Raw genomic sequence first — 25,068 nt, 5'->3', positions numbered from 1 at the left:
TTTGTTATGGTGTCACTTTGCCATAACACATATTGAAAAAAAAAAACAATCGGCACTGTTCCTCAAATCATAACTTTCAAATTTTGTGCCTGAGGTGGCAAAATATTATTTCATGAAAGTTCAGCCATAACCTTATCATATGATACAAAACATATTTTGTAACATAATAGCAACTCACGTCTACGGGTAAAGTCTTCTTCTCCTCCTATCTTGGGTTTGAGTTTTCTGTTTTCTGAATCTGTTTAGAAGAGAAACATTTGTTACACATCCAAGAAATCATTTCATCTCAAATAGGAGGTCATTTTCTCTATGTTTGGACAAAATACTGTACAGTTGAGTGCATTGAAATGCTGGAATGAATACAGTTTCCCGTGTATTTGTATTGTTCTGAGGATTTCTTCAGTGAAGTTACCATATAGTTTGGATTCCCCATGGAACGGATTAAACATAGGTTCAATTTGGGGGAAGGGGGAGCAGCTCACACAAGACAAAGAATGAGACACACAGAATATAAAAGCTGTTAAGAGTGAAACTCCACATGTTTACTCAGAGCAATTATTTAGTCACACCAGTTTTGAATCACAAGTAACTCCATTGTTTCCAAACTTATATGGACCCGCCAGCGGGTCCAGAGAGGGGCGCTATATCGCAAAAATATTTTACACTTAATCGTTTAAGTCTCTGTATACTTAAGTCAGGCATATTTTTTTTTATGTCTCCAGACAGCAGGAATGGCCAAATGAAAAGCTGTGCATGCAGGCTATGGAGGCTCTGTGAAGATAACAGACTCCTCTTATGTGAAACACTCTCTTGCGCTGCTTGGAGGATATTGTGTGTCAATTCCCAGGGTGTCTGACTTCACAAAATTCACAGAACCGATTCAGGCATCAGAGACAGGGACAAAAGAGTGAAAGATCAGGAGAGAAAGAAAAAATAAAAAGCCAAGAGAGACAGACGGAATGTTGTTTACGGTGATATGAGAACTAGCCATCATGTCTGCTCCAGAAAGCATTTAAGTTCAACCAAAGGGGGCAGAGAGGACAGTACCAAAAATCTCCAATTAAGACCTATCCAGCTGATCTCATTTCCTAGCCTTCTAAGCTTACGAAACTGGGAATGTGGAACTTGCTGAGAAGCGTGAATGTGTATCTGTGTGTGCGCACAAAGGAACGAAGTGGTGACCCAAGGAGGAGCCAATCAACTGACGGTGAACCCACTATTTCAAAACACTTCCCGATGTTGTAGTTCTAGACTGAGAAACCTGAAGCACTGTCTCATTCTTGACTTTCCAGTAGAGGAGCTGCAACTGGGAAGTGAGTTATTAGAGCCGTACAAAAGTCTCTTTCTTATAAATTACCTCCTCCTGCCCCATTTCCAGTTGGTCAGGAGTAGGCTGTCCTCAACATTTTCAGCCTTTTGATGAAATATTTCAATATGTATGTCTCTTCTTCGAAATAAATTAAGAGAGTGTTTTATTTTCCAATCAAAAGAACCATCATTTTGGCCAAAAAACCATTGTTGCAAAGTAGATTCAAAATGTTTAATGCAAGAGGAAAATACACTTTAGTTAATCTACATAAGTTAATTAATCTAGGTGTGTTTTTAATTAAATAAATGCATAGAAATGCAAAGAAATATGAGTATTTAAGTTGTATTTATCGATGCACCAAATATAACAATTAGAGCTAGATAAAAAAAATATAGATTTTCTGATTTATTGTGAAGATCATTTGAACAATCCTGATATCGATTCTTAAAATGCAAAGATCGATCTTTTAATCTATGCGCATCCCGCTACGATAAGAGTAAATCACATTTGCATTTGTGATCAAATTTCACTCACTATATGACAAAAAATGTCTGTGGTAAATTTTCAGATTTCACCTGCATTGAAATGTGACCAAAATGATGAAATGCTAATGATAAAATAAAATATTTTAAATATTTTTTGTAATGTACAAAGTTAGAAGGTCCGTTGTATAATTAACAGCATTAACTGGGAGATCATTTATTTCATATGTAACCAAAATGGACATTATAACTGAAATATACCTTATAAGAGCTTATGAATCAAAATCGAATCAGGAAATCTGTCTGAATACTTGGCCCTAATAACAATACATAAGGCATGTCATAAAATATATATCGGTCCAATGAACCAGATTTAAATCCGATACTGTGTGTTAGTCATGTCCGTTACTGTCAAGCTCCAAAAATGACATAAAAGAACTATAAAAACACCATTAAAGCAGTTCATATGATAGCTCTGTGAATCACAAAAGGCTGTGTTTATTAAGTAAATATATAGTATGCGCAGCGCCAACGTGTTAGTGAATGGTGCTGCTCTGTTGACACAAACTCATGCAGAGGCTGGTGATGCACTTGCGGCTATTTTTAGCCTTCACACCGGTGTGCAATATTTGAGCGCTACTCAAGAACAGCATCTCAGATGTAGATGCTTAATAATTCGGTTCACATATAATATGCATTTAGAACGGCACCAGAGATGAATAAGAACTCAATTAAACTACTGTGAACTTGCCTACAAACAGACACATACAGGACTTCCTGGAGAGTTTAAAATGTCAAAATAAAAGCATGAGGGTTTAAAAAGTGCATGATTTAAATATATTACTGTTGCAAGAAGTCAATAATAATAATAATATTAATAACAAATTATTATTATTGTTATTGTCATCATTAGAATTTGTTTACAATTTATAATAATATTTAAGTTGAATGGGTTCCAAAAAATAACTGTGTGAATGAAAAGTGGACTGATGTCTTACAAATAAATTGAACAAAAAAAGAGATCTGAATCATTTAAAGTCCAGAATCAAATTGAAACATTTTGGGGGAAAAAAAAGGCAAAAATAAAACACTGGTTTCTTTTCTACTGAAGACTGGAATTACTGTTAATTTTTCTGCTACATTATACAGTATACTAGTAATTAATAAAGTGTTTCTTAATAAGCTATACATTTATATTGAAGTAATGTGTAGTTAAAGGTTTCTTTACATATTAAACAGCACTCCCAATTAGTTCCACACAATAATATAAAGATTTCTGTATTCTATATATTGATAAACATCAGGAAAATCTTCTGATTACTGATTCGTGAAAAAGGCATTGATCCCAACCTTAATTAAAATACGTTTATCAACACTTTTTTTTTACAAAAAATACTTCATGCATGGAAATCAACTGAAGACTACTGTGAACATTTTTATGTGATGATGCAAACAAATCATTGAACCTTAATTTTATATTGTCAGCAAAATAATCATGAATAAATTGTGATTTGTGAATATTCACTATATTGACCAGCATTAGTCAGGATCATAGAGTAATGTCCGTAAGCCATATGGGATATGATGGTTGCGCAAGACTTCAGACCCAAATTACTGAGTGGAGTCTCTGGGCGCCGGTTAAAGAGATCTAGTATCACTAGTGAGTCAAGAGGTGGGGTTCAGCGGGTGGGTGTAGAGGGATTGGAGCTTGGATGGGGTTCTTTTGGGTTGAGTTGTCTAGCCAAGCTTGTGGTTGAGAGCCCGACTGGAATTTATTTGCAACACAAAAGGCATGCATGTTTCCCATGTGACAGGGTTCCATTTTGAAACAATCTTTCACTCATCCAAGACTGTTTCCCTCACTCACAAAATTGTATTCCTTCTTTAAAAAGAGGACTCCCATGAGGAAAGAAAGTGTGTTTTTCATATTTTTGCCAGTGCAATAAAGAAACAATATACTTGTATTCAATATATATTCTTTGAAAGCAAGTCTAAATTTCTTATATATTGTTTCTCAGGTAAATGTATCTTGTTTTAAGAATTTTTTGATATTCTAAAATATGAAATATATATGAAATATTATATTCAACATTCTCTAAAAAAAAAATTCTCCTGGAGTATAGCTCCTAAAGTAAATGTACGTAATGAGGTTTAGATATTTATATTGGAAAACAAACCAAAAAAGACCATTGTATATTGGGCTAAGACTACACACTCACCTTTTTGTTCACTTCGACCCATCTTTAACTCACAAAAAAACAAACTCTCTCGTCTTAACAGAGCTGCGTATTGTAGATTTTCTTCACTCCAATATACACACGTGACACATATTATAACTCACTTTGTCGTGAGCCATCATGTTAAAATCTAGCTGCAGCGAGTGCGTGAGAGGGTTTATCAGCCGGCAGAAGATTGAAACTCTCTCGCTCTGTTTTTACACAACTCATATAAGCGGCTCTGACCACACAGAGAAATGCCAGTTTCAGAGTTTGAGCTTATTTACACAACCCCCTTTCTTATTATTTGAACTTCAATGAAAGATGCATTTAACGAATAATGCCAGGCTGTTCCATTTTTAGACGCTCTGACAGGCAAGTTTTCCTCAAGCGGAATGCCAGATCCAGCTTCGCTTTATTTCGCGTCAGGAAGACAATTCTGCATTTTCTTATTTTGTATTTTTGTAGTATAACTCCCTCATACTTTGCAATCTACATCACCTTACGCTGTTTGAAAGTTTAGAGTGTATCTGGACTGTGAGCTGTTTTCTTTCTCTCCTCAATCAGGCACGAGCTGCTGTGCTGCTCTCCTGCATCATCATTCGAATTTCATATGATGTTACGTTAAATGTGATCAAACGACTTTTCGACAATGAACATTTTTGTAGACAATTTCTTATTGTCGACGTTGTCAATAACAATCTAATCGTTTCAGCCTCACTAATCAACTTGGTTGTCATCTGTTGTTGAATGACTAGTCAACTAGTCGACAATAGTGACCCACACTGCAAAAAATTATTTTCTTGACAAGTATTTTTGTCTTGTATTCCTGTCAAATTATCTAAACTTTCTTAAAACACGATTTATTTACTTGTCAAGCAAAATGGGATAAGATATTAAGTCTTGTTTTAAGATAAATCTAACTAAATTTAGTGAACTTTAGACTCAAAACAAGAAAAAAAATCTGCCAATGTGGTAAGCAAAATAAACTTATTTTAAAAGGAAAACAAGTTTATTTTGCTTATCCCATTGGCAGATTTTTTTCTTGTTTTGAGTCTAAAGTTCACTAAATTTAGTTAGATTTATCTTAAAACAAGTCTTAATATCTTATCCCATTTTGCTTGACAAGTAAATAAATCGTGTTTTAAGAAAGTTTAGATAATTTGACAGGAATACAAGACAAAAATACTTGTCTAGAAAATCATTTTTTGCAGTGCATCCCTTTGATGGTTGGAGAATAACATCTTTGAGGTCCCCACGCACTCATTCACAAAACAGGAAGTCCGACAACCGGGTCAGCGTTGCCTGAAAGTGACATATGTGGTTTCCAAATCTCTCTGAGACATATAACAGCAGTGACATGCAAAATGAGTCATCAATGATCTCAAAACATTTTTTTGGTTCTCTCTCACATCATTGAATTTTTCATTGCTGCAGTAACGGGACAAATGGTTCAAACAAGAACTTTTGAGTTATGAGAATACAACTGATATAAGCCTGTGGGCAATGGAGTGTTGGTTTGATTGACACCTTCGTATCTGTGCAAAATTCTTCAAATCCTCACAGCTCATGAGCTCAGGGGAGACGGCTCATATGGAAAAACTAACTGTGCAGCTCAGCAGGTGAAGCTGACTCCTCGCTCCACTGGAATGTTTACATTGAGCCCCAGAAGCTATCAGTGGAGTTTGGTTACTGAAGAGTACAGTAGGTTTGCCTTCTATAAATACACTGAATGCGAAAAATTTATTTCACAATAATGTAAAAATGGCCAAATAATGTCCAATTACAATGAAACACAAAAAAAAACTAAGTAGCAATAACAAAGTTCAAAGAATAGTTCACCCTCAAATGTAAATTCTGTAATAATTTACTCACCCTTATGTCGTTCCAAACCCAAATTACTTCTTTCTTATGCGGAACACAAAAGATGTTTTAAAGGTTTGAGTAATAAAAACACAAATGTATGTGATTTAATTAAATAAATATACAGTTTGCATGTACTGCGCACTGCAAAGTGAAAGTATCAAGCCACTCGTATGCTCAAAACACCTAATTTTATAAGCATCCCGCTCTGTGATTATTGTTGTAATGACAGAGTGCTCATTCACTGTGATGCATGCAGTGCCTGCAGACTATATAATTAAATCGCAGCATTGTGCGATTAAATGACCAAACTATAATAATTACATACTATGGTGGCTCAGCGGTTAAGGCTCTGGGTTACTGATCAGAAGGTCGTGGGTTCAAGCCCCAACACCACCAAGACACCACTGTTGGGCCCTTGAGCAAGGCCCTTGAACCTATCTGCTCCAGGGGCGCCGTATCATGGCTGACCCTGCACTCTGACCCCAGCTTAGCTGAGATATGTGAAAAATAAATAATTTCACCATGTATATGCAGAAATGTATGTATAATGTGTGACAATTGGTCAAATTAAATTAATTAAATTAAATTAAATTAAATTAAATTAAATTAAATTAAATTAAATTAAATTAAATTAAATACTGTATTACCAACGTCCAAAAGTGTGAAAGATCATAGAATGCATTTTATTATTATTATTATTATTATTATTATTATTATTATTATTATTATGTTGAACCTATATATCACAAGCAAAAGCACTGTTGTACTGAATTTAAGTTTTCAGTATTTTAATTAAATTAAATTGAATCAAAATTTGGAATTTAAAAAAAAATAAAACTTGAAGCAATGTTTACTTAAAGGTAGAGTCCAATATCATTTTAATCCAATACACTGTCAAATTCTGTGAATATCTCTTCATGGTCCGCTAGCTGACCGTTCTGTGTTTGTGCACACCCCTGGCTCTGACAATGGTAAAATAAGCAAAGGAGATCGGACTGATCCACAAAACACTATTGCATGAATTGGGGGGGCTTCTGAAGGGAGGGGTGTGTTTGTTTGGCTGTTGAGTTCAAATATCATCAGTCTTCTCAGGAATCGCTTACTCCACTTTTAAATAAACACACTCAAAATAAACATTATTTTATTTTAATGGATTATTTACATTGAAATTTAACATTTTCATAGTCTAAAGGGTTGTTTAATAGCATATTACCTATTTTTTTATTTTTTTTATTGTACTGTATCGGTAACGATTACTGAAATTTTGGTATTGTTACAACACTAGTCTTAAAGGTGCACTCAGTAACTTTTGTCTTTGTTTCATCTTGAACTTACTCTGACACCAGCGGCCTAGATGCAGCATCTTTTAAAATCAGTAGATTTTAGTTTCAGATGCTATGGAAGAAATGTAGTATTCACAGTCAGCCATGATTATTTTAATCAATGAGCAAAAGTATCAAATAACAGGACAGTTACTGAGATTAAGCGAGTAGTATTCGGCTGGTCATGTGAATCTAACACGGCAGCCCCCATGTGTGTCTCCATGTAGAATAAAACAGCTTTTATAAGGTTACTGATATGACTGGAGTCTTCATTTTAGTGTGAGTGGTCGTGAATTCTAACATTTAGAACATCTAAAATTAAAATTCCTGTCTTTAGAAGTTAAACTTTTTTTAATGAGGAATAAATGATTGAGTGCACCTTTAAGAATTACTAACTATGTAAAAGGTGGTAATAATAGTTTCTGCTTTTTTAAAAGAGCTAATAGTCTAGGCACTGTAGGGTGATCTAGTTAATCCCTTTCAGTAGTTAAGAGTACTGTCAGCAGTGACATTAAAAGAGGTGGTGAGTAGACTGTTATGTTGACAGATATATTCTCTGCCTCAGTGGTGAGCTGCTGTCCCTGATCTCCCAGCACTGGGTTTTTTTTGCACTGCCACATCCAACATCATCTGCTGTAGCCTCTGACGAGAGGTGCAGCGAAGCATGGCAGAAACCACCAAAGCGCTGGTGCTCACTGTTCCATAGAACACAAACGGCAAAAAACTATTCATCAAAGATGAATTAAATGCAGGGCGACAGTGCTGACTCAGTGTGTTAGGAGACACATCAAGCCCCCTGAGTTATGACTCTTTCACACCTATTCTTAACTTGAGCTGCTCTTTACTACCACAAGGCATGCAGGGAAGAGCATTAATAGCAGATTATTATAGACTAGCTACAACATTGGGAAACAAGTTATTTTCTCACTCAAACCCATGTGATTTTCTTTCTTCGAAAAACCGAAAACATAGATATTTATATTTTCCTATTTGAGTGCTATTTTACTTGCAACAACAATAAATGGGGACTGGGAAGGGTCAAGCTCCATAAAGATGAAAAATGTGCAATAAAAGTGGTCAATAGAAAGAGACTCTAATCGTTTGACTGAAATAGGTTTCAATGTAAAAGCTTAATTAGGTTTCCAACCAGATGTTGTTTTGTTGCTGTTTCTCCCAAAGAAAAACTCATCTGTGAGCGATGCCATGTTGTTTGATCACATGACTCAATACCTCAACTTTACAGACAGCACTCCAGAGTCTCCTGAACTGAGATCAGTCAGTTTAAATGAAATGAAATGAAATTAAACGGTATATAGCAAAGCAAAAATACAAATCCACGCAGGTTAATTAAAACAATACGAATCGCAGCATGTTTGACATGCGAGAAACAATGAAGCTTCACATCACTGATGTCAACCTGGCACAACTTGCAAGATAACAGCATGGACAGTCTTCAAAATATCTGTTGTGTTCCAAATTTTCATTTTAGGTTCACTTTTTCTTTGATAAGTAAATAAACATTTTAAAATATTTAATATATCAGTAGCACGTGTACAAATATAATGTGAAAATACATTAATCAATCAAAGTCCAAATCCATGTTTCAAGGCATGATCAATTATTTGAATCAGCATTAAATAATTATCAATTAAAAGTACAATGTAATAATTATTGTTATTTTTAATGTTGTTACTGAAAGTGCCAATACTGAATCAACATTGAACAACCCATTCATCCGCATGATCTCTCTCTTGTTTAAGGGGAAATAAATAAATAACAAATTCTCTCAAATTACAATCCAGTTAAGCACAACTGTTTCCACAGTGTCACTAGCAGCACTATTGAGACAGAGAACATATTGATCTTAATATCAATTTCTCAACATGAATCATGAAGTTGCAAAGCCACTTAATAGGCATCGATTGTGGCTTTGGACAGGATTCAAAAATGTACTAATTCATATGAGACCCACTACAGAGAACTCCTACAAGAGACCTACTACAGCTAAAAAAAACATTGTTACCAGAAAGACCCAGAGTGTCAAGCACAACTGAAACTCGCAGATGCTTTGACAATATAATGTCGCTGAACTACATACATCCCGCCTCATGTTACAACTGTTCTATAGAGTTTTATGGATCACCTTTAATACCCAAAAAATTATCTGAACAACAAAGCATATAAAACATTGAAAAGAAAAAGCCACCAACAACTAGGACAATACATGGCATGATCGTGGAAGCAGTTGATAGGCAGCAGATGTTTCTGTCTCTGTGTGGTATTTCTTGTTTACTCATGACAGAAACACACAGGTCAAGATTACTGTGACCTAGTAAAACATGTTAATCAAACAAAATCATGGATACATTAAACAATGAGTCAGTATGACTTTGTGATCCTTGTCCCATGACAGCATTGCATACTGGTAACCACTTTATTTACACTAAAGAGTAAGGAATTAGACATGTAATAGTACTACCTTCATTATGCCAAAGTAGTCAGATCAATATTACCATCTAGTTAAGCCCCAGTACTTAATTGTAGGAATTGCGCATTACTGCCAAGAGAAATTAGTTCTGAGTTTAATTAATCAAAGGACATGAGCATTCTCACTGACATTGAGAATGGGTGGTGTTTCGTTCGAAAGCCTCATTTGAAAGTTGCTGCAGTGCCACAAACAGCCTAGTAGTTTCAATAACCGGGGAGTGCTGTTTTAATGCAGAAACAGGGTTCTTGAAAGGGCCCTTATGCAAGCAGTTATTAAGAGTGCTTAAAAGGGAAGAGAATTCTCTGAAGTTTGATTTGAAGCAAAAGTTATAGGGAAAATTGGACAAAAAGACAAGGGTACAAGGCTGTGTACTTAAAATATTTCTGAACTACAATCCCATGAAGTATTGCAATTGACGTAGTCAAATTAATAACAATTAATTTAATTAACAAATATTAATAAAAAATATAAAACTATTGATTTAAAGTTGTTGATTACATATATAGAAACAGTATAGTTAAACTGTATTGCAAAATATTTAGTTATATACAAATATAGAAGTAGTTTTAGAGTAGGGATGTTCACAGATAGTCATCAACTGGCTAACCATTCTACATGCCATTTATTCAAATACCAATATTACTATTCGATTATTTTACATGTGCTACAGGGGCCTTCGATCTGACAAACCGTCAGGTTTTCCAGTCGGGTTTGGTTCCGTTTTTCTTCTGTATACAGTTAACAGGCACTGGACGGGTGTCTTTGCGCTGAAGTTCATGTTTTTGTTTTTCTTTCAGCATCTCGAGCAGGATCACCACATTTTTAGACACCAATTAAAGTTGAAAAGAACTAAATATTTTATAAACACATCTCGAAACACCTGCGTCGTGTTTCATTCATTAACTGTTTCCATACAAGGGTTTTTCTTTGCGACAAAAGGTGTAGCGCATCAAAACGTTTACAGTTATAGCCGATAGATACGCAAATAATTGCTAAAATTCGACATAATATTTTTCTGTTTAACTCTAGCTCTGTCGATACTTCAAATGTCCTGAAAAACTGGTTTAGAAACTTGCCATTAATGCAAAAATATAGTGTCACATGACAGAAATTACCCCAATCTTACCTGTGTTAATCATGACGACAAGGTATACATAATTGAAAGCCAATTTAACGTATGTGAAGCATTACTCGCACCATTATGGATTGGTCTCAACGGCATACCTGATCTGATGCTGCAAATACATCTGCATCATGACACTTCCAGAAGTGCCAACACCAATATCTCGTATCACGCACCTGCCATCGACAAGTGCATGGAGAACAAATGAATGGCCACTTTTTACGATTAATTTAATCGTGGTAGCCATCCGTTTATTTATTGAAGTTACTTTTCCACACCATTCAATATAATAGACGGCAGTCATGGAATTAGCCCACAATACAAAAATCATATCATTTCTGTGCACGAAGATGTTTTAAATTAAAAATAAATACACAATGCAAGGAGAAAAGCTTCAATGTGCTTTTTTGGAACACTAACAGCCCAATTCTATAAAGTTATTGTTTAGTTTACTTTTGAACAGATGCCGGCAGAATTCCCTGTATTAAATAAAATAAATCACCAAACAAATAAGGCATTAAATTAAACAAATAATTACCAAATGAATCAATTATATTGTTAGGCCTATATAATTGCTTTTTCTTTATACAAACTTAAATTAGCCTTACCCTGTTATATAGATGAAAAAAGTCAGCTGAATTACATTCTCAGAATGTTCTACACTTTTTTCAAGACTAAAAATTATCAGAACTATTTGTCCAATGCTGAGTTCACTTTCAGAAAACAAGGTTTTGAACATTTTAAAACTTTTAAATATTTAAAATTTAACCCTCTTTACCTTTACTGAGCTTCTGCAGAAAATGTAAATTGCATTATGATGCTAAAGTTCAGTTGGTCCTTAAAAGTTGCTGGACAATATGTGGGACATAATGCAGTTGTGATGGCAATGCTTTAGATGATTGCTCAAAATAGTCTATTGAATATCAGAAATGTATCATATATGTAAACACTGATATTACGCCACATATATTTTTCTTTAATAGCTGTGCACACCTCATATACACATCGATGGATGGTCCTTACACTAAGACTGAAAGTTTACCCTACTACTTGGTGCAGGTTGCCAGCTTGAACAGGACCATGAAGATTTGCTTTCGGGTCAGAACCGGTGGCAAACTGCGATAGGAGCAACAATATTAAAGTCCTTTCAGTAATTGTTTAAAATAATTTCCCCTGTGGAAGAAATGTATGGGATTTTTACTTTGGGAACCAAACTGTTGCATTATATTTCAGAGAGTAAACAACTGTTTTTCTTGCAAATCCTTTTGGTAACACACGTTAGGGCAGAACAGCCAGCTGCAAAAGCCATCAGCCCTTACCAGACCTGAAATCCACCCCCATCTCTGGACTCATGATGTCTCTCTTACAGAACACCGCCATGACTGAGCAACATTGCAGCTTTTTCTCTGATGAGCTACAGTCTTGCAGTTCAGCCCTGTTACCAAGGAAACCTTGCTTAGAATGCTATCGAGAGCCTTGTGACTTCTGAGCAATTTGCAATTCTATTGAGATACAGTAGAGAAATCTCAGGAGGATGTGTATTCAGAGTGTATAAAAAAACTCCACACTGGCCTTCTTACAACAAGGACATCTTGTGAAAAAAACCTACTGTACCTACTGTAAAGCTGACTCAATTAAAGACAGACAGTCACTGTGAGGAAACAAAGTATTTGACTTCAGGACAAAACTAAAAAGTTTCTCTAACACAGAGAACATCTCTTCATCCAAATCTAAAGTTAAAGTTCTGTAAATGAATGATTATTTGAATGGCTTTGCAATGTAAGCATCATAAATTATGTACAGATACAATAATATGGTATTACACAAATGTTATTGCAGTCCAGGCTTAAAATTCAACACTGAGTTTTATATAACATGTAACAGGGTGACCCTGCTCCGTCTCTCCATCCGCAAGGGGTCCTTGGCCTGAAAATAGTTGAAGACTCCTGCAATACTTGATATGCTGAGAAGCCCGAGTTTAATGGATGTTCAAAAGCAAGGCATATGGTTTGTATTCTTTGACTACTCAAATTCAGCTCGCGTCGCAAACACCAAAATCAGTGCAGCACTGTTCACAAGTTTTTTTGCACATGCTCAGTGTAACGCCTTGTCTGCATCATACACCTTGTGCGCAGATCTTAGGTCTTCGCTGCTGTGTGTGTGTTGTACTCCATGTAGAAGGAGGGAGTGAGGAAGCTTTACGAGGGATCCGCACAGCTGTGTTTGATCCAGGGGAAATACACATTAATACGCTGCAGATGTGATGCGCTCTTATTTTCTTTCTCACACATATATATCTGGCTGATATAGACGGAGAGTGACTAAAACATTTTCTGAATAACACTGAATGGAATCTAGACTGTAGGGTGTAGGCAAAAGTGTGAGTTAATACCATACAAACAAATGCATGCAAGATGAAATACAATAAAAGGTCTCCACTCCATTTTTGACATCAAACATTCATGACCATGTGGGCTGAAATTTTTACAGCTTCTAAGAATTAGTCAGTTTAATGATCATTCTTTTTGAACTAGTCACGATTTTGAAGAGTTTCAAAGAGAAGAAAGGCATGTGTTTAATTCTACAAGAAAAACATATGGAACCGACAGAGATTTTGTGCCAATTGAATGGCTGAGAGTGATAAGTAAAAAAATTGAAATAATTGCTCCAATTAAAAGGAATCTTCTCTGTGTGGGCAGGAGGGAATAACTGTCACAGCAAGTAGAGCATGACTGCACAGTAGAATCTCATTGAGGTTCTCTAGTTCAAGGTTGATGTCAACCCATAGTCAGCTTGCATTATCTACTCTTCTCCAAATGCATTTCAGAAAGTTTGGAGAAAAGCTTTGGCATTGTCATAGCAGAGATGCAGTATTGCGAACTGGATTTTGGATTAGATTTTAAGACATTCTGTTACAATCAACATCTTGCCGTAGAAAGTAGGGCAGCCAGGATTAAGATGAGGTCAGCGAACACTGCCCAACTATGTCAATGCAACCAATGATGTACTATGTATTTTCCAAGGATAAAAATCCATCCTAGACACTTGCTTGGGTCCAAAACCTTGTGAGCTTCTTAGGTGCTCTCTTGACACAAAGGCTGTTCAAATTTAAGCAAGTTGCCCCCTAAAAGCCAAGTTATACATCAGTTGTCCATTTTGCTGAACAATTTATTGTCCTCCTTCTTCTATGTTCTTCAGAGCAGATGTTCTGTACAGGATACAACTCTGTGCAGTCCTCTACAGGTCAGGTTGAGTATCACAAAGCAGTCATAGTATACATGCGCCAAATGCGTCCATCTGTACTCCGGGTCAATGGTATATATTTCAAAAGGCAATGTGGTCGACTGGGCACACTCCAATCGAAATGCGGAAAAACAAAGTAAACCTGGGCCTTCAAATACCTTGTTTTGACCAAATTCTAAGGCAGCATCACATGTATCCTTTACTGAGGTGGCAATCTAAGAATGCATTGTGACAAGTTGAGTGAAAAAAGTAAAGGAATGTTCCTTGTTTAGTACAAATTAAGCTCATTTGACAGCATTTTCAGCATAGTGTTATTAAAAAAATGAGACATCCTTTTTTATTATTATTTTAAGAGATTCCTTGAGGTGCACTTATAATATTAGTAAATATAAAAATAAAATAAAAGAAATATTAAATATTCAGTAAATATTAATATATTTGTATATATTTTATAGGACAATGTAAAAGATCAAGGAAAATTTTATTCCACATGCCATTACCCGTTTAAATAAATGAGGGATGAGTCTAAATACGTTTTTTGTCATAATTCACTTTATGCCACAAATTCTATCGATTGAGCTTAACTTGTACTGAACCCGGAATATTCCTTTAATCCAAAATGGTGGACAAGGAGAGAGAAATGTTGATTGTAAATTAACTTTTTTTTGTTTAATAATGAAAAGTACCAACAACAAAAAAATTGCTCAGTGTAATTAAAAGTGGATTATATTACAGAATATTTGTGGGTGCTATGTATTTTTAATGCTTATTAGAGTATTGCAATGTAATCTTAGCAACATGCTAACATCAAAATTTACATCAATCGTGAGTCAAGTCTCCCTATTTGTTTGGTTTGCAAAGTTGTTGCCTTTGTAGTGTTACAAATCAGTCGATATTAAGAATTTATGATGGTTGGTACGATGCCTAAAGCGATTCAAACACAAGAAGTCGTGTTGTGGGTAGGACAAGCACAGATATTGCACACAGGACGTGTCGATGCAGTGCAGGTAGCAGTCTAAAACTGTAAATCTAGTCACTGTAAAAAACTAAAGTTACAAAGGTTTTTGCACCTCTTCAAGAATGAACAAAGTGACATTGAGGAGTTATCAGATTATTGTCTGAAACCAGTGCAATTTAGCAAAATGTCGATGTTTATTATGCAAATACATGTATCCTTAAATAGGCTTCATTCAAGCCGTCAATGAAAAGCTGTACTTGTAACTGAAAATATATGAAAGATACACAATGCAAATTTTAGCCATGGCTTAATTAAATAATCTGCCACTTTATAAAGGTTTAGATAGAATTTCAGGTAAAACTATGTGAGTGGCGCTGTAGAATTTTCATCAGCCTCTGGAGTCGCAACTGGCGGAGTGCTGCATACATTCATAGAAAATAATAGTTTATAACAGTTGTTAGAATGCGTTGTGTCTTCCGCAAAATGAGTCCGGTGTAAAAAAACAAATGTAGGCAGTGGACAGCTTACTAGGTTTTGGAACAAAACTACTGACATAGCTTTTCTAAAGCCCTCCAAGTCAGACAGACACCATGATAGTTCCTCTTTCCAACCTTACAAATGTATCTTCAGGGGTAAAAAGAGATACTCTTCACTGTGGCTGTGGTACACTGCTCAAGTAGCATAAAAAAACAAACAGTCAGCACTTTTACCATTTTCTTCAGTATTGTGTTTTGTTCAGCACGGAAAAACACCAACAAGTGAGACTTGATGTCAATCATGTCTTAGTGAATGACAAAACCACCAAGCCTGTGTGCTGAATAGAGAAAGGAACCTGAGTGAAATGAAATCCATTATACGGTAGGTTGACAGTGCTACATCAAAAATTGCTTCCCTCAGGCACAACTGTGCACTCGCAATAACAGCAACACGAACCTTGTCTGCTCAAAAGGAATATGGAGAGCCTGGAGCCATTTTAATTAATCTTAAAGGCTCTTGTGGGACATTAAACAGCTTTTATACTCCTTTCTTCCACGGTTTAGCATATGATTTCATCATTAACTGCTGCAAATGGAGTGCAGCTGTGAGCAAATGTGGTGTAATACTGCTGATGTAAGAATAGATCAAAAATTAACTTCACATGGACAATGAGACTTACAGTCTGAGCGAAAAGGGGGCACACTGAAGCATTATTTGCGCCAAGGTTTCCTCATGCATGTATTAGTGATAGACTGATAAATTGGCCAAGCTAATAAATCGGCTGATACTTGGACATATTGTAATTATGTCCTAACAGAAGATTTAGAAATCGCATATAAGCCATTGGCCTCCCAGCTCTCTAATTACTGGTATTAGCCATTGAAAAACCCATATCAGTTGTCAATCAATATGTATCAATCAGTACGTTTACGTGCACTACAAGTTCAATTTCAGTTGGACTAGAACAATAATTTGTCTTTTTAAAAATGCAAATGCTTTATTCAAACGGAAATCGCATCATTCTGATTTTTTGCGAAGTCGGACTAACAGACCTAGATAATGAATATGGTTTCATCCAGCATGTTGTTAATCAGACTTCAATTGGCCTTGGCATTGTGCACATGCATGTTCTGAAAAGACAGAGGTGCCACGCGACTTATATTTAACCTGTTGTATTTAACGTCCTTCTTTCAAATATTTGATTATGCACTATCATGTATTCTTGGACAGACAAAGACAGACTTCGATTACAAAAAACCCACTGAAGCTTGGTTATGACTTCATGTAAATGTACTGACTTTGAGAAATCAATGAATGTTTGTGCAAGTAATCATAACACTGACATTTTCTGAAACTGTCATCATAAACAGACCAAATTAGCCTTGAAATTGTCTTGTCATTTATCTCAGTAAACATTAGTGTTGAAGTGCAAGGAATCATGGAGAAGAAGCCGTTCAGATCATAAGTATATCAACATTCTGTAAACTTCTCTTTAGAGAGGAATTACCTGTAACAGAGTGAGATTAATGGGGAATAATGCTAATGTCAGAACGGCTGGTCAATCGGCCAACTTGCTTCGGAATAGAAAGCACATTTATTAAGATTTGACAGCAATAGGCTGGGTCTATATCCACCAGCGCACCATGAATCATTGACATGATGATAGTAAGATGGATTCAATGGAGTGTCAATTAATGTTTGGTTCTTTATAAAGAACGCTCATTTCACCTTTATTACTGGTCTCTCAAATGCAATGAAAGGTGTTTTTCCCTTGTATCCTTTTGATTCGTTGAGATCCAATCCATTTAAGCCTCTACCGAATAATAAAAAAACATCTCAAAACAATGAACAGAAGGTCTTATTCCAGGGTTTTTGCAGAAAGTGGCATTCTAAAACGTCATGTAAACGTTAATGCATATTTCCTCACACGTTTAAGGGATTAAGAGAAAGTGGTTAAACACAACAAGGTTTCTCCTTGAGAAAGCTGCTCATGTGGCCATGTAAACACGTAACGTTTTTACATGGACACCTACATGGTGTTCTAATGGGTTTTTGGGGAGTGCGCATGTGCGTGGAACAGACCAAATAACAAACATCATAGGATGGAGCCCAACAACAATTCAACAAAACAGTGGGAAAAACACATACACTATAAACTATACCAATTTATAAACACCACTGTAAAATATCAACAGTCTCTCGCGTTCGTGTATATGCGCTCATACGTTGAGGGAATCCTGGAGTTTTTCGTAAAAGGTAACCAACCCCATTATTGAAGTGCAATTCCACTGCAGGTCATGATAGAAAGGTAAGGTAGCAATTACAGCAACTGTTCTGGAATATCTGGAAATAAAGCGAAGCAACAGGGAATACAATTCTTCCATGATACCATGTTTGTTATTTACACAAACGTTACAGAGAAATTACTTTGCTGTGGAGGAAGCTGCTTACTGATCGATCCACATTTATACAGGTGTAAAGAGTGCGTCGCTAATACAGTGAAGGTCAAACAGAATGCTGCTTTCTCGCAATAACCCGCTTTCTGGTGTCCACGTAAATGTAGTCACTGCTTGAAAATCATCTGAGGACACAGAAGAACTAAGTGGAGATGTAATGGCTCACATACAGATTTTCCAATCTGCATAACCGCAATGCGCTAATCCCAAATGCGCAACTCACACCTAAGTGCCCATTTCAGCACATGGAGCCGTTTTCCCTTGCAGGCTGTCTGGAATGTTATGGGTTTTAATACATGGATTAAAAATGGTAAAAATAAGTACTAAGTGCAGTGGCTGAGCGATACGAAATCCTCTGATCCCAGTCTCATAACATGCCTTCTGATACAGCCTAGCTTGAGGAACACTTTTTAAAATACTTTGCAGATATGTGAGACATATGTCAACAATAATAATAGTGACATCACTTGGAAACAGATGGAGGAAAACAGGGTTGACTTAGTGAGGGGATTTCAGGTAAAACTAAAGTAAAAAAAAGAAATAAACTCGCCACAGAAGGTCTCCACCCAGTTGCAACAAAGCCCTTACATTAGAGACAATTCACCTAAATATAAACATTCTGTCATCTTTTGTCATCACCCTTGTGTTGTTCCAAACCTGTATGAAATTATTTTTTAACTTGAGTTTGTTGCAACAGGGCACTGATTTTTTTGTTATGTTGTGTTGTAGATGCACACTCACCCTTCTAGTATTGTCCAGGACAAGGGGGTCGGGCCGGCCGTAGTTGGGGGGGTTGGCGTGGGGATCATAACCAAGCCTGGCCAGCATGGGGGCGATAACTGCCATGTCCCGCAGCACATCTGGGGGGATTTTACCCACCCACTTGGATAAGGCCTCCACATTGACAGGCTTGATCACTTGGTCTGTGGATCTCTCTACCCTGTGGAATAGAAAAAGATGGTTGTCAATCAGGACTGTATAGTGCAACAGTTTTCTTTGTGAAGGCAAATTTGAACCCATTCACGTGTGAGTATCTAGCACTTGAAAATCTGCAAACACCACCTGCTATGCATATTGTACATGAAAATCACCAGTTCCATTCTGATTGGCTGGATGCGATGTAACTTTTTCAAAGTAGCTGGTGCACAGGTTTTTATCAGTTTGCCAGATAAGAAAGTTGTCAAGTAGTAATTAGTGGTTAACCAATGAGTTAAGGATAAGACAACTATTTTAAACAATATTTACCCAAGGTTCACTCAAATATATTTGAAAATAGAAAAATGTACATTGCACTTTTTTAGCCAACTATCATCTGTGGTAAAAAAAAAAAAAAAAAAAGAAAGAAAGTGTGAAGTCTTGGTGTCAATGTGTTTCCAGACACTTAAAAGTCTTCTACCCACAGTCCACTAAATAGGCCTTATTCAGAATAACAATTAAAGAATGCTCCAGGCATCCCTTCACTTCAGACTGTGTAAATGCTTTAAATGAATGGCCTTTCACTCTCCAGGATCATCTCCCAGGCTGCCATGCATCACACTTCACATTCCACACCATACTCATATTTGATTAAGATAAGATGGCAGAGATGGAGATGAAGGATTCTTGATCTGCTTGTCCAGATGTACAAAATACTGCATGAACTGGCAGAGTTAAGTAGTTTTATCCTGACCGTGTTGATATAGAATTAATTATGAGTAGATTTATTTCCAATGTGCATATTACTGAACATCCACATAAACAAATACATTTCAGTCTAGTTTTATGCTTAGTAGGGAGCCTGTCCCAATTTACTAACAGCACAACCTGCTAAATAAGCTGCTTCCCTTAGTATTACCCCACCATAAAATGCTTGGATAGACATTTGTGGAAATATTAAACATGAATCAGGCATTATGTCACACCCTGGGTAAATTATTCTTATGTCTGACTCAGAAATGAATTATTTGCAAAGAAAGGGCTAAAGCAGTGTTTGTCAGGTGTTTGTTTATAGAATAAAACATAGGAGTGGCTTACATAATTGTAAGATATTGTTTAAAATTCACAAATATTTGCTTTAAGAAGAAATTAACCCCTTTTCTGGGAAACTCATCTTGTCACCCATCCCTGTTATCCTATAAGATGGGAATTGCAAATATTGGAGGAATATCACAAACATGCATGGGTAATATTTGTCATATTTAATATAAAATATGCTTAATTTTCTTTATGCAAAATATAATGTATTACTTTTTTCTTTGAACGTTGGGGAGGAAATAAGCTTGATTTTATCATGAAAATAACATCACAACTCTTAATATCTTAATGGTCCTAAAAAATAGGCTCATTTTTGTTTATGAAAAGAATGAAATGAGACCTGGACATGTTCTTTGTGAGCTTCACCCTAAGTGAAATGCACTCTCTTTTTTTGTTGTTTACAAAATCAATAGGTGTTCTTCTCTTGTTTGGAATGGAATAACTGTAGTCGGAGTTAGAGGCCAGATTACCCCCATTTTTTTATAATTTCTTCCCTCATAGAAAGGACTGTTTCCAGATGGGAAACAGATTACTATACTAAATCCCTATCTAAAGCCAAGACACAGAGGATTGCCAGCTCCACTGCCGCCCAACATCAGAGTGTTGTGTGCATTCTCTCTCTCTCTCTCTCTCTCTCTCTCACACACACACACACACACACTCTCTCACACAATCTCTCACACACACACACTCTCTCTCTCTCACACACACACACACTCTCTCTTTCTCACTCTCTCTCTTTCTCTCTCACACACACACACACACACTGTTCAATGAGTATGTACTCTGAAATCACTTAGATTTTTAACTTAATTAAATGCCTTAAAAGGAATAGTTCAATATAAAAGTTCTGTTATTATTTTTGCGTTTCAAAATATGGGTTTGATGAGGGTGAGGAAATGACAGAATTTTCATTTTTGGGTGAACCTTTAAAGTAAGGCCATTCATGAAACATTCTGAATCGGTTTAAATCTGTTCCATTGTGTGGTCACAGAATATTATAAAGATTCTAAATAAACATTCAAAACATTATGCATTCCAGAACCTTTCTTTTTACTCTTATTCCTGGAAAGCAGGAACGCAGCTGTGTTTGACTTATTGTGTTCACCTTCCCATCACACCCTCCCCAACCTCAGCAGCGTTAGAGATCTGCCTCTCTCCCCAGGCACCACAAAGTCCATTTCTACTGGAAAGCAGCTCTTCTGTACATTTCATTGTTCAAGTCCCTGGTCAATACAGTGCTACACTTCAATAATCCATTTACACTGGAATTGCACTTTTCTTACGTGATTAATAGATTTACTCCTTCCCAGGACAGAGAGAACTGTTTTCTTGTCCTTGCTCCAGTATTTTCCTCAGTGGAAAACTCAAAATCATTCATAAAAAAAAAACTAAAAAAAAATCAGAAAAAGAAAGCACACATAAGCATGGACAGGAGGAAAAGCCATTTTTTTACAGCCTGGCCACTGATGCATCATGCCATTCTCTAAAAAAAATAGCATCCTCTGTTCTGCTGTTGCTATGGCCAACACATTCCAAACAAGGACTCGGTCTGCACTGACGCTAATTGGTATGAATCTTTTTATGATTCATTGACACCCTTTGAGACAAAATTAGCATCTGTAAGGTTTAAAAGCACAAACATAAGATGAATGGCAACAGCTTGGATGTGGAGGCAGTAGCAACAAAAATAAGAACACAGAAAAGCAGCTACAATTTCAAATTAAATTACCATTTCTATTATAATGTTACGTATGGCATCTGTTATTTTTTTTTATTTAATATAGTGATATTACCTTTAAATTAGGAGAAATTGCTTATTTCTCCTAATTTAACAAATTAGTGACCATCGTTAATACAAATTAGTGCACAGCATATTTCTGTTTGACTACAACATAAAGTCTATTTTGTATTGAAAACAAAATTGATTTGAAATTAGATCCTTTATATTATCTTTTTGGCCTTTTGCCACTTTATACAATGGTCTTTATGGTCAATGGTCCAAATACTTTATACAAAGTATTTGGACACTTAAAGGGTTAGTTCAACCAAAAATGAAAATTCTCTCATTATTTACTCACACTCATGCCATGCCAAGTGTGTATGACTTTCTTTCAACTGCTGAACACATTTGAAGAAAAACAGAAAAATATCTTAGCTCAGTAGGTCCTTAAAATGCAAGTGGATTGGCTCTGACCTTTGAAGCTCCAAAGAGAACCAACCGTCAGCATAAACATCATCCATACGACTCCTCTGGTTAAATTAATGTCTTCTAAAGTGAAACGATCCCTTTTGGTGTAAAAAATATCAATATTTAAGTACTTTTTAACTATTAAATACAAATTGCTTCCGGTTAATTTTTGGGTGAACTATCCCTTTAAGCCACAAGTAAACATGCGTGATAAAAATATAAAATCAAGAATCTTTTTGTTTTAAAGAAATATAGCCCAAACACACTTCAAGGAAAACATTTCACAAAATTAAGTTTGTATGGTTTCAAATTATAAAAAAATAGATACGTATATTGATTAAAATTAAGAAAAATAACATTGAAACTTTCTGGTTGTGAAACTTTGTGGAACATGTCCATAGTTAATGTGATGAACTACACATGTGATTGCTCTGCTAGTGGACGGTCTTAGAGACCAGGGGGCGTCTTACAGAAAACGTCCTATCTTAAGTTCCCAGTCTGTCGCTCACTTCGACGTTGTGTCGAAGAAGCAACACTGGGGTCTCTCGAGCACCGAATATACCACTGATCTATGAAAAAAGGCCAATGAGTAGTTGGCAGACAGTATTTGCATTCCCCGCCCCCGGTCGAGTTCATTAAAAAATTTTCTTCGGAGCCGATGATCATGTATGCAGCGAGCTGCGAGTCACACACTGTTCCTCCCACCTCTGAGTGCGATTGCTGTTGGATCTACAATGCAAATCAGTGGCTTTCTCCTTCTCTGCACAGCAGTGCAGTTTGCCCCTGGGCGCTTTGACAGCGCAGTTAAAAGAGTTATTTTCTCTAAAAGACCAAATACACAGCTGCCGTTGAACATCCTTTTCAGGACGCATCTTTTTAAAGATGTCTTTCCGTCTCTGTGTAGTTTCTGGATGCAGCTGATTTCTCCCCACCTCTGACGGTCATAAAAGCTGCCTAGCGTGCCTGGGCTGTGATCACACGCAGGCAGCGTTTTATGAATGGTTCATGTTCTCAGTGCGAGAACATAGCCATGGCAGCATTGCGGTCACGGCTTTGAGAAAGCCACATCTCGCCTCCTTACTACAGGATTGGGCCAGGCGGCGCGGGCGATGAAGGCGATTTGGGTATAATGACGGGCTCTGTTCACAGGGTAAATCCCCTCGAACCACCCGCCTCCCCGGTATGCTTGCTTGCTTGCTTCCGTTCGAGCTTGGGATGAGTGATTTCTCACCAATGGTTCATGTTCTCAGTGCGAGAACATAGCCATGGCAGCATTGCGGTTGCGGCTTTCTTTTGTCATGAGAGAAAGCCACTTCAGCCGCTCCTCGCCTCCTTCCTACGGGATTGAGGCAGGCGCCGCGGGCGATGAAGCCGATGACGGGTTCCGTTTCGCCGGGTAAATCCCCTCGAACCACCCACCTCCCCGGCACGCTTGCTTGCTTCCGTCCAAGCTCGGGATGAGTGCCATGGTTAAACTATGGTTCCCCTTCTGTCGCTCTCTCCACGTTGTGTCGGAGAAGCGACACTAGGGGTCTCTCTTGAGCGCCGATATTCACCTCTGATCTATTGAAAAGGGCCAATGGGAGTTGGCAGTCAGTATTTGCATGCCCCGCTTAAATACGGGTATTTAAGCGGGGCAAATACGGGAGTTCATTCAGAAAATTTCTTCGGAGCCGATGGTCTGTCTGCAGTTGCTGTGAGTTTACACACCACTATAAAACGTTCCTGTTTCCTCTGACGATCTGCATGCTGTTGGATCTTGACGGCGCACAACAGCGGCTTTCTCCTTCACTTTGCACGGCGTGCATTGTTGCCCCTGAGCGCCGACAGCGCAGACACACATACACACTGTGTATATTAAAAGAGTTATTTTCCTTAAAAGAGTAAATTTCTCTAAAAGAGCAAACACAGCAGCGTTGAACGTCCTTTTCAGGACGCGTCTTTCTGAAGATGCCTTTCCGCCCCAGTGTAGTTTTTGGAGGCGGTGATTTCTCCCCACCTCTGACGGTCATAAAAACCGCCTGGCGTACCTGGGTTTGCGAAACACGCAGGCAGCGTTTTTTATGAATGGTCTATGTTTTCAGTACGAAAACATAGCCATGACAGCATTGCGATCGTAGGCTTTCTCTTGTAGTGAGAGAGAGCGCTTCAGCCGCCCAGCGCCGCCTCCTTCCCACGGGATTGAGGCAGGCGCCTGGCGATGAAAACGATCTGGGGTCAATGACGGGCTGCGTTTCGCCGGGTGAACCCCCTTGAAACCCCCCGCCTCCCCGGCACGCTTGCTGTTTTCCGTCCGGGCTCGGGATGAGTATGCTCTCCAATGGGTTATGTTTTCAGCCTGAGAACATAGCTGCAGCAGCGTTGCGATCTCTGATTTCTTGTGAGGAAGAAAGCCACTCCAGCCACCCTCCGCTCCTCGCCTCCTTCCTACGGGATTGACGCAGGTGCCGCGAGCGATGAAGATGATCCCGGGATAATGGCGGGCTGCGTTTCACCGGGTAAAAACCGCTCTGTCCCCCGGCCGGCCGGTTCAGACGAGTCCAGAGGACGCCAGCATGAGACCTCCTCCTCCTCAGTCACGAACCCGCCCCCTGCCGGGTGCGCGGAGCAAGGTAAGTGCTTTGAGTCTATTCTCAGCACCTCAGCCTCAGGCCGCAACGAAGCCACCCGACGCTGCATTACCTGTTCCGCCCGCTGCGAGGCCCCGCCGGTACGTCCAAAATACTCGTCCCTTTGGTGCCCCTAGCGTAGAGCTGGGAAGCGTGGCTTTCGCTTCCCAACGCATCACGCTGGCTGCACCGGACCATTCGACTCGGTTACGCAATTCAGTTTGCCCGGCTCCCGCCCCTCTTCAGGGGCGTCCGCGGAAATCACGACCCTCTTAGCCAAGGGCGCGGTAGAGCCCGTCCCTCCAACCGAAATGA

The 25,068-nt window shown here is 37.7% G+C and overlaps 1 protein-coding gene across 2 annotated transcripts in view; it reads right to left on the bottom strand.

The window, feature by feature from the left end:
- Positions 1-25,068, bottom strand: part of tpst1 (tyrosylprotein sulfotransferase 1) — a 59,679-nt gene that overhangs the window by 3,202 nt on the left and 31,409 nt on the right. For both annotated transcript variants that reach the window (XM_052106886.1, XM_052106885.1), the window contains exons 3-4: positions 18,682-18,880; positions 179-238 (exon numbers count right to left, since the gene is read on the bottom strand). In XM_052106886.1, coding sequence (XP_051962846.1) covers positions 206-238; positions 18,682-18,880 — 232 coding nt within the window. In that variant the 3' untranslated portion in view covers positions 179-205. The remainder of the gene's footprint in view (positions 1-178; positions 239-18,681; positions 18,881-25,068) is intronic.

The sequence above is a fragment of the Xyrauchen texanus genome, chromosome 36 (assembly GCF_025860055.1).
Source record: "Xyrauchen texanus isolate HMW12.3.18 chromosome 36, RBS_HiC_50CHRs, whole genome shotgun sequence".
In the NCBI taxonomy this organism is placed as follows: Eukaryota; Metazoa; Chordata; class Actinopteri; order Cypriniformes; family Catostomidae; genus Xyrauchen; species Xyrauchen texanus.
This window is presented reverse-complemented; position numbering and strand designations above follow the sequence as displayed.